The sequence below is a fragment of the Pyrus communis genome, chromosome 4 (genome assembly GCF_963583255.1).
Source record: "Pyrus communis chromosome 4, drPyrComm1.1, whole genome shotgun sequence".
Classification (NCBI taxonomy): Eukaryota; Viridiplantae; Streptophyta; class Magnoliopsida; order Rosales; family Rosaceae; genus Pyrus; species Pyrus communis.
Genome location: NC_084806.1, coordinates 3,538,063 through 3,556,144, shown reverse-complemented (window position 1 = coordinate 3,556,144; position 18,082 = coordinate 3,538,063). Strand labels below are relative to the sequence as shown.

Below are 18,082 nucleotides of genomic sequence, written 5' to 3'. Positions count from 1 at the left end.
ATCCAAAATTAAAATAAATTTTTAAAAGTTACTTTAAAATTAAAATCTAAAAAAAAAAAAAACCAAAACTTCGCTTATTTGAAAAAATTACTTCAAAATTAAAATAAATTCAAAATCCAAAATTAAAATAAATTTAAAAAAGTTACTTTAAAATTGAAATCTAAAAAAAACCAAAAGCTTTCAAAAAGGGCGCTAGAAGGAGGGTTCGAACCTCCGACCTTGTGGTTAACAGCCACACGCTCTAACCAGCTGAGCTATTCCAGCATTTGAAAGTCCGTGTACTAAATAAATATATTTATTGTTTCCGCTAAGCAACACTAGCATAGTAAGCAAATTTCTTCCAATGCACTATGATTGCTATCAAACCAATTCTGGCTCAAGTCCAGGTAATTTAAATGTTTCAAGCTCAACAGAGAAGCATTTATCTTACCTCCCAAGCAAGCATTTATCCACTTTTCTTCCTCACCGTCATATGGATTTCGGAGGTCAATCTTCACGACATGGCCAGTGCTGTTGTTGCATGAAATACCTTCCCAATGGCAGCAATCATGACCCACCCAAGACGCAGGAAGAGAACAAATAGTGAGCAATACTGCGGTGACAATGGCTATCCATTATGACACACAATTTTTCTTTGCTTTGTTGGTGAGATGTTTAGCTACTAAAATTAGTACGATATCATAATTTATAGGAAAAGATTATCGATGTAGGCAGGAGAGCTGAAGACGAAAGTTGTCGGATGAAGAAAAGAAAAAAGGGTAACTGAAATGAGTGGCGGTTGTTCACAACCCCATTTACAAGTTTGCAGGTCCCTCGTCAACACAGCTGATACCTAATTGTGATGGGTTGTGAAAATTCATATGCAGCGAAAACTTTGAATTAAGGGTCTTCATGTTCCATCACAATTCACAACTTATCAACTTGCTTACAAAAACAGATTTGGATATGTTCTTATATTTTACACCACACATGCTGGTAGACTGGTATCTACCTGTAGAAGTCTTTCCACACCGATTAGTCTTTTGGTGGAAAATCCATATGGCTAGCGGTGGAAATTCATAAATATAATTGATGAAGGGGATTGGAAGAGAAAAGAGAGTGGCAATTGGCAATGCAGGTCAGGACGACTTAACATTTGCGGTAAATTTTTTTTTTTTGTAAGAGTAAACTCAACCTTCTCATACAACCAATCACGCAATCGTTAGCGAACTGAACAATGACAAATACTAATTATCGGATGAACATTGGGAAAATTAGAAAATTTAGAGGAGCTGAAAACAAAATTCAAGTTCATAGGGCAAAAGTATAAACAAGTCTATAATTGAGGGGCACTTCCAAATTTTCCCAAAGATTATGAGCTCCGTAAATTACTAATCCAGATTGCAGAGCAAAGAGGAAGAAAGAAAAAAGTTTGAATCTTTGGATGAGAGAATGTGGAGAAAACTAGAAGCTCTCACTCATCTTCTTCCCCACAGAAGAGGAAGAGCCTTCTCCTCAACACCTGAAATCCCAACCCTCTACTCCTTCCTCCAACCTTCAATCTTTGCCCTCAAGAGGGACCCACCTCACTCCTCCTCCCTCCAATCCCACGGCGACCTCCCAACCCCGCCGCCCAGAACCCTCTCCCCCGACCACATCGCCGCTCTCGAGACCGCCCTCCACAAGTCCCTCATAACCCACGACACAGATGAGGCCTGGAAGTCCTTCAAGACCTTCACCGGCACCTCCGCCTTCCCCAGTAAGTCCCTCACCAATTCTCTAATTACCCATTTGTCCTCGCTCGGGGACGTTCACAATCTCAAGAGGGCTTTTGCCACGACTGTTTATGTCGTGGAGAAAAACCCAGGATTTTTGGAGTTTAAAACTGTTGGGGTTGTGTTGGATGCTATGAAATGTGCCAATACTGCTGCCCCTGCTTTTGCTTTGGTTAAATGCATGTTCAAGAACCGGTTTTTCTTGCCGTTTAGTGTGTGGGGCAGTGTTCTGGTTGATATCAGTAGGAAAAATGGTAACTTTGTAGCTTTTTTACGGGTTTTTGAAGAGAATTGTAGGATTGCTTTGGATGAGAAGTTGGAGTTTATGAAACCGGGTTTGGCTGCTTGTAATGCGGCGTTGGAGGGGTGCTGTCGTGAGCTTGAATCAGTGAGTGATGCCGAGAAAGTTGTTGAGACGATGGCAGTTTTGGGCGTTCGCCCTGATGAGTCGAGTTTTGGTTTTCTTGCTTATTTGTACGCATTGAAGGGTCTCGAGGAAAAAATAACTGAGTTAGAGGGATTGATGGGTGGGTTTGGTTTTTTGGATAAAAGGATGTTTCGGAGTAGTTTGATTAAAGGCTATGTTAAGTCCGGAAAATTAGAATCTGTTTCAGCATCTATTCTTCGTCGTCTGAGTGAAGGAGATGGCGAATGTTTGAATTTGGGTGAAGAAACTTATTGTGAAGTTGTTAAAGGTTATCTTGCAAATACAGGTGTGAAGGAGTTAGCGACATTGATCATCGAAGCTCAAAAGTTAGAGTCTTCAAGAGTCGATGTTGATAGATCAGTTGGGTATGGTATTGTTAATGCCTGTGTTAGCATTGGATTATCAGATAAGGCGCACAGCATTCTCGATGAAATGAATGCTCAGGGGGGTTCTTTGGGGCTTGGTGTGTATGTGCCAATTTTGAAAGCTTATTGCAAAGAGCATAGAACTGCTGAAGCCACTCAACTGGTCATGGACATTAGTAATTTGGGGCTCGAGTTGGATATGGGGACATATGATGCTCTAATCGAAGCATCCATGTCAAGTCAAGATTTTCAGTCGGCCTTTTCTTTGTTTAGGGACATGAGAGAAGCAAGAATATCTGACTTAAAGGGCAGTTACCTAACCATAATGACAGGTTTAATGGAGAATCATCGGCCAGAGCTAATGGCTGCCTTCTTAGATGAGGTTGTTGAGGACCCTCGAGTTGAAGTGGGTACCCATGACTGGAACTCAATTATTCATGCCTTTTGTAAAGCTGGGCGACTAGAAGATGCGAGGAGGACTTTTAGAAGGATGATTTTCTTGCAGCATAAGCCTAATGAACAGACATATTTATCATTAATTAGTGGGTATGTTTCTATGGAGAAATATTTCAGTGTGCTGATGCTATGGCATGAGGTGAAGAGAAATGTTTCGGTTGATGGAGAGAAGGGTATTAAATTTGACCACCATATGGTTGATGCATTCCTCTATGCTCTTGTTAAGGGAGGCTTTTTCGATGCAGTAATGCAAGTTGTTGAGAAATCTCAAGAGATGAAAGTCTTTGTGGATAAGTGGAGGTACAAGCAGGCATTCATGGAAACCCATAAGAAGCTTAAAGTGGCAAAGTTGAGAAAGCGAAATTTCAAAAAAATGGAAGCACTTGTTGCGTTCAAGAATTGGGCTGGTCTGAATGCATGAACTCAAGTCAGTGGTGGGAGCGGGTTTTGTCAATTTGAGCTTCTGCTCCCTCAACTGCATTTCGGAAACTTGAAAGGGAAATGAGGAGAAGGAACACGGCACCCTCTTTGGATTAGGATTCTCCGGCTGAATGAACAACACAAGTGGTTAGTTCTTCGATACCTGACACCAATCATGGTTTATATGGTTTAGAGATTGTATTGAAACATTATGTCATTGGGCGTCGAAGGAGATGTATGACCGAGCTCTGGCTTGCATGTGTTAACAATCACATTGTTGGAGGATTCTTCTGTTGCAGAGGACTGTATGTGACAAGAAGTTCTTTGGGAGTACGAAAACTCTGATCGCTAGATAAGGATGAGGAGAATCCATGAGTTTGACGATCATATTTACTTGATGTATAATTGTCACAAACAAGAAGATTTCTAAATCTGATGCAGTGGAACGAAGAACTGCCTCGGTTTTTCTCTTGAGTTGTTGAATAAAGAGCCAACTCAGCCTAGCAAACCTCATCATACTTGCAGGTCGTGACTGATGTAGTGGAACGAAGAACTGCATTGGTATCCAGGTGCATAAATGTCACCACCTTTTTTCCAAACCGTCTGAATTTCTGTAATTCTTTGACAAATAATGGCTGAATATTAATACAACTAATCCGATTTTAAGCAATCAATGAGCAGTTATTTTCATTTACCATTACTCTCAGCTTCTTTGACTTATTTGCTTGATGTTTGTAACCTTTCCTCGCACAAGTCTGTGTCTTTCGGCAAAGCAATTTTGACAGTGCTTTTCATTTACCGTTACTGTCAGCTTCTCTCGTTAATGTGCTTATACAATGTTCTGCTCACAATAACCCGTCACAACTCACGGTCATGTAAGAGGCGACTACGAGAGAGTTGTATACAACCGTTGTATGTGACAACTTTCCCTTATTACGTCGTTTCAATTTTCGGTTGCAGGACGTTTGCACTCGTTGGAGTTGCTACTTATAGCCAACGTAGCTACGCGCAGATCTACAATTTCAGAACCAATTTCAAGCCTTTGTTTTAATTGGTTAAATTTTGGTATCATTTTCGGATTTTTTTTCAGCAAAAATAAATAAAATAAAAATTACATACGAAGAAGCTGTCAATTTGTCATTAAACTGAAGGGAAGAAAGGAACAACAGCTTTCTTGTATACACGAGCACATAATCACCACTCTCAAACTTGAAAACCCAAAACAAATTCAAGATGCCAGAGTTGTACTCGGGCAACTATCAACAGAGCAGGCCAAGATGTCCTTGTACTCCCTTGATATTCTGAACGAATCGTAGACCTTTCCGTCCCTGCTCTTCTTGTACTCGAACATTAGGTTCGAGCGATCAAACGCTGTCAGTTTGATAAACCCGTAATCATAGTCCTTGAAGATACTCCATTCCGTTTGAACAGGAGCAAAGGTTGCAAGACTCGCTCCTCCGCCACCAGCAACCACATGTATCGTGCCATTCAGGTTACCCTTGTAATTGTGCTGCTCCTTACTGGTGCAGATATTCTGCCAAAGGGAAATAGAATGACGGTCCAAGTTCGAATCAAAGATCAACATATATCAGTCACAGCCAAGTAATGTGTAGAATTTTTGGCGTACCTGATAAATGGGGCAACTCCTTTCGTAGTTGTGCACATGGCCGTATACAGCGAGGTCAACTTTGTACTTCTGCCATAATTTCTGAAGGCTTTCCCTTCCCATTGGTTCCTCAAATGATCCTTCGGCGACATAAAAGCTTGCAGAAGAATAACCTAGCACCCGATGAGCCAGAAAGATCAGCCATGGTTGCTTTTGTCTATCGACTGATGCTAGGCACTCCTCAATGAACTTGTATTGCTCTGTTCCCTCCCTCCAATCGTGTTCTGTGTCCGCAATGCAGAACCGGAACATGCCATAGTCAGTGGAATACCTGGAAAATTAACAATAAAATCGTTCAAGACTAGTTCTCGCCCTATGTAACAAGTTGGCTTCGAATTGTTCCGTACCAGAACTTAGCCCTGTTTTCAGCAGGGACATAAAACATGGTCTGGGCCAAGACACCGCATTCCCCGCCTGAATCCGTGGTCCCATAGAAGGATCCTGAGCCTGGCCAGTCACGCTCATGATTACCGCTGGAAGAACAAATCTCAGATCAGCACATAAGATCAAGGGAAGAAAGTAAATTTTAAACAAACTGTGCAAGCGTATTGTAGCGACAAACCTTGCGATCATGTAAGGAACAGCAGATGCTATCGGCTCAACCTGTGCCGTGAATTGGTCCCACTGCGAAAGGTATCCATTTGCGTAACATATATCCCCAATGTGGAAAACGATATCAATTTTCTCTAAGTCTTGGATTAGCTGCTTAGTTGTGTTGAGAGAGCCACGCTGGTATTGGTTATATTCATTGGATCCATCAGCTTCATCCTACAAGGTATACCATTAGGCAAAGGACTTAAGAAACTGCGAGTAAGTTTGTCGAGTTGATTATGTTAGAAATTAACAAAAACAACGACATTAAACCAAAACTTGAAGAGAGTCGAAACCTTTCCCATGTCACCGAAGATGACAACGCGTTGAACAGAATTTTGACCAGGATATGGAGATGCTCTGAACTTGTATTCTTGACTCAAAATATGGGAACCATTTGGCAATCTGTGTCCAACCTTGTAGGTGTACCTGCAAATTATCAAGAATCATGTTCATGAACAGCGGACTCTTTAATCAATAGATCGAAAAAATGAATCTTAGAAGGCAGAAGACGTGCTAAAAATTTAAAATCGACATAAAATCAAGAGAGCAGCAAAATATTTTAGAAGAAAATGTAGCATACACTGTGTTGGGCCACAATTCCTTCAGAAAAGCAGTGTGTATAAATCCAGGATCTCGCCACCCCACTGTCTTTGCTGGTGCACCTGTGTTTGTAGAACGTACATGGTTAAGGCATAGTCAGGTGATGCACTTTCATGCATCCCCCAGAAAAGAGAGAGAGAGAGAGAGAGAGATATAGCAAACACACCACACATGGTGTTGCGGTCGAAGTTCAAAGTCCCAGCTGGGGATTTCACACGGTCTTCTCCTTTTATACCCCACTCAACAAAAGGGGTTGCTTCCACGATGTCATATCCACTTGTCCATGTTACAGTCATCTAAATATCAAGTCAGACGGATTGTTTCCTTGAGAAATTGATGAACACAAGCTTGTTCAAGAAGAAAAGCATTTTGATGGAAAAAATAGAAGTGAAAGTGTGGGGGAGACATCACTGTATCATAGTTTTCTGTACACCAAGAGAATATCTCCAAGAAGAAAGTGTACTTACTTCATTCCACAATTTTCCTTGCGCTAGGCGTGGATAAACTGGAGCTTTCGGATTTGCGAATGCAACTTTATTTGACACTGCCACCAGCTTCGGCTATTTTACAAAACAAGCAGGTAGCAATTACGCAGATTGAAGCAAGGGACAATTACATAGCTGGAAAAAATAGCAGTTTGTAGAATAACTATTATCTTACGAAATCTCCATAAACCAAGGGCCAAATGTTTATTTTATCCACTATTTCGAAAAATGAATGTAAAGGCAAAGTACGAAGGCGACAGATAGCAGCAACCAGTGGTTCTCTAAAAAAAATAGCATACCTCTGATAAACCACCCGAGAATAGTGCAAAAGCGAAGTCTGATCTCTGGTTAATCAACTGCAGTTTCAAGGAGCCTTTCCCGGTATCTTTGTACCTTGGACTTGTGTAGTTCGCGTACTGATACTGCAAAAAAGCAAAAAATTATATGAGATCAAATCTCTATATCTGGATCCACTTCAACGAAAAGCATGCTTGGAGGCCATGGAAAAGCAGCAGCACTATGCTAACCTTTATAGGTGCTGAACACAAAAATGGAGCAGAAGAGCTTTTAGTTTCCGCAGGGCAGGTCGAAGCGCTGCAAATTCAAGTAAGTCCATCCAATGCTATCAATTCTATTCAATATACGATAAAGAAATAAAGAGAAGCAATTCGTCCGAGAAAAAAGCATGCTAGAGCTTCCAACAGTTGGCTTGAGACAAACAAAGTTCCATTTACTGACCTGAAATTGGCAGGAGAAAACACTCCAATCCAGTCATCATTTGAAGGGTGTGGAGAACTGAACTCCAATGTCAACCATTCTACATATTGCCCCTAAATTATTGAGTTGGGGAAAAAGTTGCATCAATACCAAACACATACAAAGTGCTCAAAAGTACGAGTTTGTGAACAAATAAGGACATCCTATTTCCAGGGCACGATTCATCGAAAAACAGGATGATTTAGAAGTTAACCTTGAGCCCAAGAACTGCAGTGGAGGCCTTCACATAAGCATGGGAATGAAGGGAAGACACTGCCTTGTGAACAGCAATCTTTGACAAAGGCTGATCTCCATGAGACTCCACATCTTGAACTTGAAGAGTTGCAAGAAGAACCAAATGAACTGCCAAGCAGAAATATTTCAACCTTCTCATCCTGCCTACTACATTAGATAGAATCAATAAGATACCCAAATCAAAATTTAAAATTTACAGAAAACCCATGAACTAAATTCACCAAATCCAAAAGAAAAACCTAAACATTTCTAACTTCACCAATTAATAACCAAAAGGGTAGCTGGAAAGCATCAAAACATCAAAACAAGCAAATGGGTATTAATCCCATCAAAAATTACACAAACCCCATCTTCTAAGTTCACCAAACCAAAACTTTACCAGTTGATAACTAAAATGGGCAGCAGGAACACATCAAAACAAGCAAATGGGTATTAATCCCAGAAAAAGTTGCAGAAAACCCATCATCTAAATCCACCAAACCAAATTAAAAAATTCCGAACTTTTCAACTTTACCAATCGAAAACCAAACGGGCGGCTGGAAAAAATCGAAACAAGCAAATGGGTATTGAAATTCCAGCAAGAAAAACCAGATGAAGTAGAATTTTCAGAACCGACCTGCAGCGAAAGGTTGGTGAAAATAAATCCTGAAGCTAAAGAAATGCCGGTGAACTGTGTTTGAACTTTGACGTGTGGTGTGGTGAGGGTGGCTTTTTAAAGGTGGCTACTAAATTGGATTTCTCGAATATTTGGAGAGAAGATTCCGATTAATCCAGATTTAAATGGCAAGTCAACTTTCTTCCTTTTCAAAAAAATCCTCTCGGGTTTTATATACGTTATGGGCGCTGCCACTGGAAAAGCGACTTCGAAACAAAGCGGGTTCCGGAATCCAGCCAGACTGGGACATTGCTGTCTACCTTATGCATGAACGCCGCGTGGGCAAGATGAAATCGTACGGCTCATATTTGCGGCTGCTTGAAACCGACGTCGTCTAGGAGGTAAATTAACTCCCGCGCTGAGATGGGCTTTCACAACTTAAAACACAAAAATGCATCTTGGGTCGTAGGATTAAATCTTAGCCACGTGTCATATGCTGTATTAGGAATTGGGCATGCTGAATCACCGCCTCTCGTGTAATAATACAATTAGTTGCAAATTTTAAAAAGAAATTTGACCAATTAAATTATTACACTTTATGTACCTGATTGTGTTCTAAGTAGACTGCAAAATTTCTCTTATGAACAAGAAATTTTTCTTTGTGGAGGAAAGTTTTATTTTTTAAATTGTTAATTTTCTAACACAAGTATCTCACCGCTTATATAGTGACACGTGATGTACCACTCGATGTTCCAGGCACACTGAGAAATATCTTCCTATGAACGTGAAAAACCCTAATGCATATAAAATAAACATTTGTATTGACAATTTTCATGTCCTTGTAGGAAAGCGTATGGAATTATTTTTGTGGATTAAACATTTTTATCAGAGTCATGAATTGAACTCAAGACATGCTGTGTAGAATACAGGTCTTGAAATTCGTCCCCAATTCTTAAGTCAACCCATAGTGGTTAACTTTTGATCAAGATTCTAAAAAACGTTAAGCACTAGTCGGGCAGTGGGATGGCGCTTAGCGCCTAAGCGGGTGGTGGGATGGCGCCTAGCGCCTAAGCGGCTAGGCAGGGTCTAGGCGGATTTAGGTAAATTTCTTATATATTATATGAATTAATTAAACTTACTATATCAGATGTAAATAATTATTGAATAATCTGTTATTTCTTATAGAAGAACATGAATGTTTTATGTACATATATTATTTATTTTATCTACATAATTTGATGGTCTAAAACATTATCCAAATAATTCATATAACATTTATATATATAATATAAATCCCTCAAACCCTATCTATATCTATATCTATATATATATTATGTATAAATCTCAAAACTTTTGACAGTTTTTGAAAAGACAAAAAGCAGTGGGTGGTTTCATAATTCAAAACCGTGTGCCTCTTCACCTCTTTCACATTTCCAAAGGTGGAGTCCCAGATGATCACACATTTTGACCCTTTGAAAATTGAATAACCTTTTCTATTACACCTTTTCATTTATTCTTCTTCCTTAGCTCTTTCAGAGCCCTTGCAGAGCTTCAAACTGAATCAATGGATCTGCAGCTTGCGCCACTTCAGATTAAATGTCAAATACCTTGTCTCTCCCTCCCTCTCTCTCTCTCTCACTCTCTCTCTCTCTCTCATTTATTCACAAATGGCAAGCTGCAGAAGATTGTCGAGGCTTTGCTGCTACGTACGACATCGAAACTTTCAGATTTGTTACGAGAGTTGTAGCAAGTTTATGATTTGTAGCTGCATAGACCGCCTAGCGAGCACCTAGGTGGCCGCCTAAATCCTCCCCGCCTTGAGTAACTGCTTTGGCCTAAATCGAGTCGGGGCTTATCCGCCCAGCGCCTAGGCGGCCGCCCGGGCCGATTTTTAGAACATTGCTTTTGACTCATTATATACGTATTTATGTCATTAAATCATGCGACCAATGATGTATTTAAACAGAGTAAACACTACCACATTAGTAAATTTAATAAAACTAAGATATTGATTTAGGAATATTTAAGGCTTGTTTGGTATCCTATTTGAAATTTTTTATCATTTCTCAAAATATTTCTTAAGAACATTTCTTGAAAACAATTTTCTTTAAGACTCAAAAACTTGATTGGTTTGTGATTCAAAGTTTTTAAATCTTACGACTTAAATTAGACAAAAAGATATAAAAAGAGGGGGTTGCAAGAGATGGAGAAAGAGGAGAGAGGAGGAAAAAAAGTAAGGGATGATTGAAGGAAAGAGAAAGAAGAGAGATGATTTGACGAGATAGAGAGGAAGATGAGTGAGAGAAAAAACTGAGATAATGAAGATAGCGGATTAGAGGAGAGACGAAAAATGTTTTAAAAAAAAAAGGAGAGAGAAAAAAGAAATGAGAGAGAAAGAAGAAAAGAGAGGGAGAGTGTGACATCCCACATCGCCCAGGGGAGTGATCCTTATATGTATATTCTCATCCCTACCTAGCACGAGGCCTTTTGGGAGCTCACTGGCTTCGGGTTCCGTAGGAACTCTGAAGTTAAGCGAGAAGGGGGCTTGAGCAATCCCATGATGGGTGACCCACTGGGAAGTTGCTCGTGAGTTCCCAAAAACAAAATCGTGAGGGAATGGTAAGCCCAAAGCGGACAATATCGTGCTACGGTGGTGGAGCGGGCCCGGGAAAGTGGTCCCCCCCCCGGCGGGGATGTGACAATTTGGTATCAGAGTCTAACCCTGGCCGTGGTGTGCCGACGAGGACGTCGGGCCCCTAAGGAAGGTGGATTATGACATCCCACATCGCCCAGGGGAGTGATCCTTATATGTATATTCTTATCCCTACCTAGCACGAGGCCTTTTGGGAGCTCACTGGCTTCGGGTTCCGTAGGAACTCCGAAGTTAAGCGAGAAGGGGGCTTGAGCAATCCCATGATGGGTGACCCACTGGGAAGTTGCTCGTGAGTTCCCAAAAACAAAACCGTGAGGGAATGGTAAGCCCAAAGCGGACAATATTGTGCTACGGTGGTGGAGCGGGCCCGGGAAGTGATCCACCCCGGGCCGGGATGTGACCATCATGGGATTGCTCAAGCCCCCTTCTCGCTTAACTTCGGAGTTCCTACGGAACCCGAAGCCAGTGAACTCCCAAAAGGTCTCGTGCTAGGTAGGGATGAGAATATACATATAAGGATCACTCCCCTGGACGATGTGGAATGTCACAGAGAGGGAAAGAAGAAGAGAGAGAGAGAGATTTGGAGTGAGAGGGGAGGAGGGAGAGAAGAAATGAATGAGTTTAAGTTTAAAAATTCTAAAAACTCATTTTTTATGTTTTTAAAGAATAGACTATATTTTTGTGTTAGTTTTGAGTTCAGTTTTTTAAAATAGTCATACCAAACAAATTTTTAAGGTCCAAAACTTGAAAATTGTTTTTTACTTTAAAAAGTTAGATTCAAGTAGAATACCAAACATGCCCTTATTTGTTAATTGTTTTGTTACACCAACACATGGATAGGTTTGAGATGCTTATTCAAAAAGAGTGATGGACTTGTTGAGCACCCCATAGGTGGTAAAGAAGGTTATCGATATAGAGATGGAAGAAGGCGTCACGGTTGAGGTTACCATTGCCGATATGTGAATGGGCAACAAAGGCTTCTCTGCAGATTTCATTGTTGATTAAGGTCTTGTTTAGAAATGTTTTTAAAATGACCGAAAGCGGTTTTGATGAAAATACTTTTGGAACCAATAATTAGTAAAATTGCAAGTAAATTCTGAAAAAAAGCACTTTATTGCTTCATGCAAAAAACACATGACTAGAACTTCTTAAAACAATTTTAAACAAGCCCTAATATTTTTTTTCTTTATTTTTAAAAGTATTTTCAATCATTTTAAAATCAATTCTAAACAAACCTTAATATATTTTTTTTATTATTTCACTGGTGATCAATTAGTGTGATTTATGCAACTATTTGTTTTACTTAATCTTTAAAATGTACTCTTATCATTTGAATATTGTAGTATTTAGTCTTGTGCTTTTTGCGTGTGTATGTTTATCAGCTCAATTATTATATAATATAAATTCTTTTCACTAATATAAAGTTTCAACACTAATATTAAATCACATCACAAATTTGAACAATATTAATATAATTGAAATTGGCAAAATAGAATGAAAGAAAAATATACGTACCAACAAACATTATTGATTGATGCTTGCAATAACTGCAATGTTTGAACGAAAAAATTTCACCTCTGCCTTTGTGCTTTTTGGTAGGGAAGACTGGAAGTCCCAAAATTAAACAAAGCAGTATAACTCTTGTACGCGTCAGTGGATGGGTTATATAGACCCAAATATTATTTGACAAAATATGCAACCCTTTGTCAAACAAAGTGTGCATTGGACTCATCCAACATTTAGCATCCCCACCTGTTCACAATAAAGAATAAATGGATGAACGTGATTCCGTTTTCTAGCTAGTACATCACACAATTATGATTACGAAAAGACAAAATGTTTTGTGAGCCTTCTTGACTCTTAAAAAAGAGGATTGTTGTAACTTCACCATCAATTGATTATCTTAAAAAAAAAAAAAAAACATGTCATTCCACGCTTACCGCTTTTCAAATTTAGCGTGATGCAGTACTAAACTATTAAATTTTATTTGAAAATTAAAATATCAAATAAATATTATAATAACATTCTGAATTTCCAACGTTTTAATCCATTTGTGATTTTTTTTAAGTATAAATATAATATAAAAAATATGATAAGTGCAACGTCTCTTCTCAAAGAAAGTCGTCAATCAAAAGCTGACATGGCAACAAAAAATTAAAAAGTAAAAAACCCGGCAAAAAAACGACAACTTCAGAATGCACAGCAGCTCTTTGCTGAAACGCCCCCTTAAGATATGGGAGCAAAAGTCGAATCTTCCCTTAAGATTCCCAAAGTTGTTAACGATTTGCAATCATTGAAAACTCAGAAACCCAAAAAAATCTTGAACTTCAGTTCGACTGCATCACTCAAAGTTTGCAGCTTTCTTCCTTTGTTCTCACAAAGATTCTTCATTTTTCATGCCGTGTGGGATATTGGGATGAAAGAAATGAAACCAGTGAGGCTGTTGGCAATTCTGTTGGTTGTTGTTGTTGCAACCCTTCAAGTTGAGAAGGCAAGCTCGCATGGAGATCACCCTCTTTCCAGAATTGCTATTCATAGAGCAACCTTTGCACTTGAAGAGCCTGCTTACATTCAAGCCTCTCCTTCTGTTCTTGGATTAAGGGTAAGCATTTCACTAATTACTATTTAGACTCTTAATTCAAAGCCTAATTTGGTTTTGGTGACCTCTTGTGGTCTAATCGCGGAGCGTTATTGACTTGTGATGCTGCCACAGTGTTCATTCTGTGGTTTGGGCTGATGGGTTGATTGTTGATGTTTTAGGGGCAAAACGCAGAGTGGGTGAAGTTGGAATTTGGTACCGAAAACCCGAAAATCGATGATTGGATTGGAGTGTTTTCTCCTGCTAATTTCAGGTATATAAACCTGTTCTTGCATTGCCCTTGTGCTTAAATTTGAATTCGGTCAAACATTTAGACCTTTTTTTGAATGATGTCCTTCAAATGCTTCCCTTGCTTATTGTGTTCTGTGGTTCAATTTAATGCCTTTGGTCTGATTGGAAGTAATTCAAATTTATCCTTTTCAGTGCTTCCACCTGCCCTGAGGAGAATCCGAGAGTTTTTCCTCCGTTTTTGTGTTCTGCGCCGATTAAGGTTCATCCAGCATACGTGATGAGTTTTTCTACACTTTATAAAGAGCTGCGGATATGAACCTTAAAATGTTTCACTTTACAGTTTCAGTATGCGAATTACTCCACTCCCGGCTACAAAGACACTGGAAAAGGGTTCTTGAAGCTTCAGCTCATCAACCAGAGATCGGAGTTCTCTTTCGCACTATTTTCTGGCGGTTTATTGAATGTATGTTGAAAACTGTCTTCGTTTTATATTCTGCATATTCATGGGATAACTAGATTGTTATATATTGGCTTTGTTATACTATCTTTTGATTTTTGTTTTCCTTTAAATTGAGGGTTTCGGTACTTTCACGTACAAATTGTGTTTCTAATAGCATCTTGATGAATTATGCAAACTCCATTTGTCAATAGTCTACAAAACTGCCCTGTGTTTTCTTCAAGTACTAGCTAATCAATCCTGTTGCATGCATTTAATCTGGCTGGAAAAGGTTTCTTTTGAAACTGTTTGACGAACTGAACTCGTTGAATTAATTATGCTGCAATTTTTTGATTCTTTCTTTTCTGCTCAATAGCCAAAGGTGGTGGCGGTGTCAAATCATGTAGCTTTCGCCAATCCAGATGCACCAGTTTACCCGCGCATAGCACAAGGAAAAGAATGGAATGAAGTAAGTTATAGTCCCCGACTCCCCGCCCTAGTTCAAATCCTCAAAGCACACAGCATGCATATTTAAAGAGGTGTTTTCAAAGAAATGTATATATTTAAGAAGATGGTTAATGAAGGTAATCCATATGGTTCTGTACTAAACTCAGATGACCGTAACATGGACAAGTGGATATGGGCTCAATGACGCAGAACCTTTTGTTGAATGGGGTCCGAGAGGAGAAACTACGCGTTCCCCTGCTGTGACGCTAACTTTTGATCGTCGTAGCTTGTGTGGTGTGTAACTCTCTTGCGCCTTGTTTCTATTTTGAATTCACCCATACAAAAAGGGAGAAGAAAAGAGAAAACACGATAATCTAAACTTGTTTTTATTAATGATAGATATCGGCATGGCTAATTTAGAAAGTGAAGATAAAACCAGTATTCGTAACAGTAAAACCAGTTGTTAGTCTATAATCTTTGCTGCCGAACATGTATATTGATAGAATGTAGGAGCCTACAAAGACTCGAAGGTAAATTTTTGCATTGTTAAATCCTTCTTAAAACTTTTGTGGATTTACAGCTTATCTTGTCAATGCACGTATGCAGGTGCACCAGCAAGAACAGTGGGATGGCGTGACCCTGGATTCATACATACTGGTTTTCTGAAGGAGTTGTGGCCAAACAGACAGTATGTTAAAATTCCGTATATACAATTTTCTTGAACGTGGAGTGAGTTTTATAGTAACCTGTTAACTACACGAGTTTACGATACAACCATGAACTATTCAATGAGTACAATGTCATATTTCACCAACAGCTGTTGGATTTTATGGCAAAACACCGGTTAAAATGAAGATCACTTTTATGCAGGTACACGTACAAGCTGGGACATAGATTGTTTAATGGTACATACATTTGGAGTCGAACGTATCAGTTTAGAGCATCCCCTTATCCTGGTCAAAATTCTTTACAGCGTGTAGTCATTTTCGGTGACATGGGAAAGGTTCAAACTCACTCCAAAAATCTGTTCGTTTCAATGAAATTTTTGACCCCATAATGATTTTTGTTTCTTCTTATGGTACTACATCCTCATATTTTACCATGCAGGATGAAGCTGATGGTTCCAATGAATACAACAACTTCCAGCCAGGTTCGCTTAACACTACTAAGCAACTTATTCGAGACTTGAAAAACATCGATATAGTCTTCCACATTGGGGATATATGTTATGCAAATGGTTATCTTTCACAATGGGACCAATTTACTGCACAGGTCGAACCAATAGCATCAACTGTTCCTTACATGATTGCTAGGTTTGCACCATTGTTTAATTTCCCGACTTGCTTTGAACAATCTATCATCTTTATCTAATTTCGGTGATTTTTATTTTTTCTCTCAGTGGAAACCATGAACGAGACTGGCCAGGAACGGGTTCTTTCTATAAGAACATGGATTCAGGAGGTGAATGCGGTGTGTTGGCTGAAAATATGTTCTATGTTCCCACGGAGAATAGAGCTAAGTTTTGGTATGCCAATATCGTATCAGAAATCTGTCAATTTTGATTAGATCTTCATTTCTGAGAATGTTATTTCTTAATTCAGGTACAAGACGGACTACGGCATGTTTCGCTTCTGCATAGCAGACACGGAACATGACTGGAGAGAGGGCACAGAGCAGTACAAGTTCATCGAGCACTGCTTAGCATCAGTTGATAGGCAGAAGCAACCCTGGCTAATATTTCTCGCACATCGAGTTCTAGGATACTCTTCGGATGCCTCTTATGCGGTAGAAGGATCATTTGCAGAACCAATGGGGAGGGAGAGCCTCCAAAAACTCTGGCAAAAGTATAAGGTCGACATTGGCATCTACGGCCATGTCCATAACTACGAAAGAACCTGTCCCATATACCAGGTACATTTTCCCATTGCGTAAATAGGAAGCAAGTAGAATATTTTCAAGTTACATAAAAAAATTTCTGTTGTTTCGGCGACAGAATATTTGCACCAATGAAGAGAGACACCATTATAAGGGCAGCTTGAATGGAACAATACATGTGGCTGCTGGTGGTGCGGGAGCAAGCCTGTCACCGTTTACTTCCCTCCAAACGAAATGGAGTGTTTTCAAAGACTACGACCATGGATTCGTCAAGCTCACAGCATTCGATCACTCAAACCTTTTGTTCGAGTACAAGAAGAGCAGGGACGGGCAGGTTTACGACTCGTTCAGAATATCCAGAGATTATAGGGACATCTTGGCCTGCGCCGTTGATAGCTGCCCTAGCACCACACTTGCCTCATGATCTGGAAAGTAAATATTTGTTACTATAGAGTGAAATAAACGGATCATTACCAGCTGTCACAAAATAGTGATCTTTTTATGTATATAAAAGTAAGAGATTATGGTAGATAATCAGGAATATTAGTGACTAATTATGCTAATTAACCTTTTTAATTTCCTATCCAATTAGAACGTGCTGTGAACGTTTCTGTGGTAGTTCAATGCACCTGCTATGTATTACCTAATTTTTTCATGTTTTTCTAGATTTCCTTCAATATTTAAAACCTACAAGCCATCAGGATGACCAACTTCCCAGTTTGACTATCAGCCTAGAACACTGCTTGGCTCCTCGCGTGTGAAGGAATTATTCTTCCTTAGTGTCAGTGTAACGTGTATAGAAAAATATCTCGTTAAAACCGATTCAAGTTTTCATACGTGAGTGAGGAAGAACAACTCCTTACATGTGACCAATTATTAATATAGCCGTTGTGGATTCGCTATCATTGGGTTTCCTTAGACGACGTTACCAACCAACCATTTTTGAAGGAAGAGTAAAAATTGGATGTCCTCCCTTTTCTTCTTCTTTTCGATCAAGACGGACAGATTTCACCAAAAACACTTTCCGTTTTTGGGTTTTGAAGATCGGAATTGACCATAAAAAGGGGCTTTTTATTTGGATTTATGGATTCTGGCAGCAGCAACTGGGGCTAGTAACGTGGAGAAGCATAATTTGCGCATATAGTTTTCCAGAGAAGGGGAATTGGTTTCTGATTATGTTGTGGCAGAAAAAGCTGGGTTTCTTTTCCATCAAAGACTAAGGAAAAGCAGATATCTTGGAGTTAAATCAAAAGGGCTTTCTCTAAAAGCACTTAACTCTACAGAAAGCTGCTTGTTGGCTCGGGTGGTGTTGTATTGGGAAAATGCCAGAGTGGAAGATGATGTGTATAGCTCATCATGTGCCGCACCTTGTATTTGGCAATGAGGCCATTTTTGGGGAGCAATGGCAGCCAAGTCAATGACGTGTGTGGTTAGAGAGTGAGGAAAAGTGGCGGTGGCGTCGGGGAAG

General features: G+C 39.5%; 3 protein-coding genes and 1 non-coding gene across 4 annotated transcripts; 2 read left to right on the top strand and 2 right to left on the bottom strand.

Annotated features, from left to right (window-relative positions):
- Window positions 1-190: 190 nt before the first annotated feature.
- On the bottom strand, window positions 191-264 carry TRNAN-GUU (transfer RNA asparagine (anticodon GUU)). The gene has a single exon. It is a non-coding gene; the product is annotated as a tRNA-Asn (tRNA).
- A 1,086-nt stretch (window positions 265-1,350) lies between these two features.
- On the top strand, window positions 1,351-4,097 carry LOC137732144 (pentatricopeptide repeat-containing protein At1g69290). The gene has a single exon (XM_068471443.1). It carries the CDS (start codon window positions 1,432-1,434, stop codon window positions 3,421-3,423), a length of 1,992 nt encoding a protein of 663 aa, XP_068327544.1. The 5' UTR covers window positions 1,351-1,431; the 3' UTR covers window positions 3,424-4,097.
- A 436-nt stretch (window positions 4,098-4,533) lies between these two features.
- On the bottom strand, window positions 4,534-8,584 carry LOC137731674 (probable inactive purple acid phosphatase 1). Its single transcript, XM_068470856.1, has 13 exons — window positions 8,395-8,584; window positions 7,738-7,925; window positions 7,506-7,597; window positions 7,295-7,361; window positions 7,067-7,189; window positions 6,750-6,842; window positions 6,449-6,578; window positions 6,263-6,344; window positions 5,976-6,108; window positions 5,651-5,856; window positions 5,436-5,561; window positions 5,050-5,359; window positions 4,534-4,956 (listed from the first exon to the last, which is right to left on the bottom strand). The coding sequence occupies exons 2-13, from the start codon at window positions 7,915-7,917 to the stop codon at window positions 4,651-4,653; spliced, it is 1,848 nt and encodes a 615-aa protein (XP_068326957.1). The 5' UTR covers window positions 7,918-7,925; window positions 8,395-8,584; the 3' UTR covers window positions 4,534-4,650.
- A 4,670-nt stretch (window positions 8,585-13,254) lies between these two features.
- LOC137731219 (probable inactive purple acid phosphatase 1) lies at window positions 13,255-17,261 on the top strand. Its single transcript, XM_068470322.1, has 12 exons — window positions 13,255-13,628; window positions 13,787-13,878; window positions 14,049-14,115; window positions 14,197-14,319; window positions 14,669-14,761; window positions 14,907-15,033; window positions 15,346-15,427; window positions 15,610-15,742; window positions 15,847-16,052; window positions 16,139-16,264; window positions 16,341-16,650; window positions 16,733-17,261. Exons 1-12 carry the CDS (start codon window positions 13,260-13,262, stop codon window positions 17,036-17,038), a joined length of 2,034 nt encoding a protein of 677 aa, XP_068326423.1. The 5' UTR covers window positions 13,255-13,259; the 3' UTR covers window positions 17,039-17,261.
- Window positions 17,262-18,082: the final 821 nt, after the last annotated feature.

Excerpts from the sequence above, each read along its gene's own strand:
- LOC137732144 (XM_068471443.1), top strand. The coding sequence starts at position 1,432 with ATGTGGAGAAAACTAGAAGCTCTCACTCATCTTCTTCCCCACAGAAGA.
- LOC137731674 (XM_068470856.1), bottom strand. The coding sequence starts at position 7,917 with ATGAGAAGGTTGAAATATTTCTGCTTGGCAGTTCATTTGGTTCTTCTT. Across the intron at positions 7,190-7,294 it reads TGTGTTCAGCACCTATAAAG|TATCAGTACGCGAACTACAC; the intron begins GTTAGCATAGTG and ends GCTTTTTTGCAG. Across the intron at positions 4,957-5,049 it reads GGAGTTGCCCCATTTATCAG|AATATCTGCACCAGTAAGGA; the intron begins GTACGCCAAAAA and ends TCCCTTTGGCAG.
- LOC137731219 (XM_068470322.1), top strand. The coding sequence starts at position 13,260 with ATGGGAGCAAAAGTCGAATCTTCCCTTAAGATTCCCAAAGTTGTTAAC. Across the intron at positions 14,320-14,668 it reads TTTCTGGCGGTTTATTGAAT|CCAAAGGTGGTGGCGGTGTC; the intron begins GTATGTTGAAAA and ends TCTGCTCAATAG. Across the intron at positions 14,762-14,906 it reads AAGGAAAAGAATGGAATGAA|ATGACCGTAACATGGACAAG; the intron begins GTAAGTTATAGT and ends TACTAAACTCAG.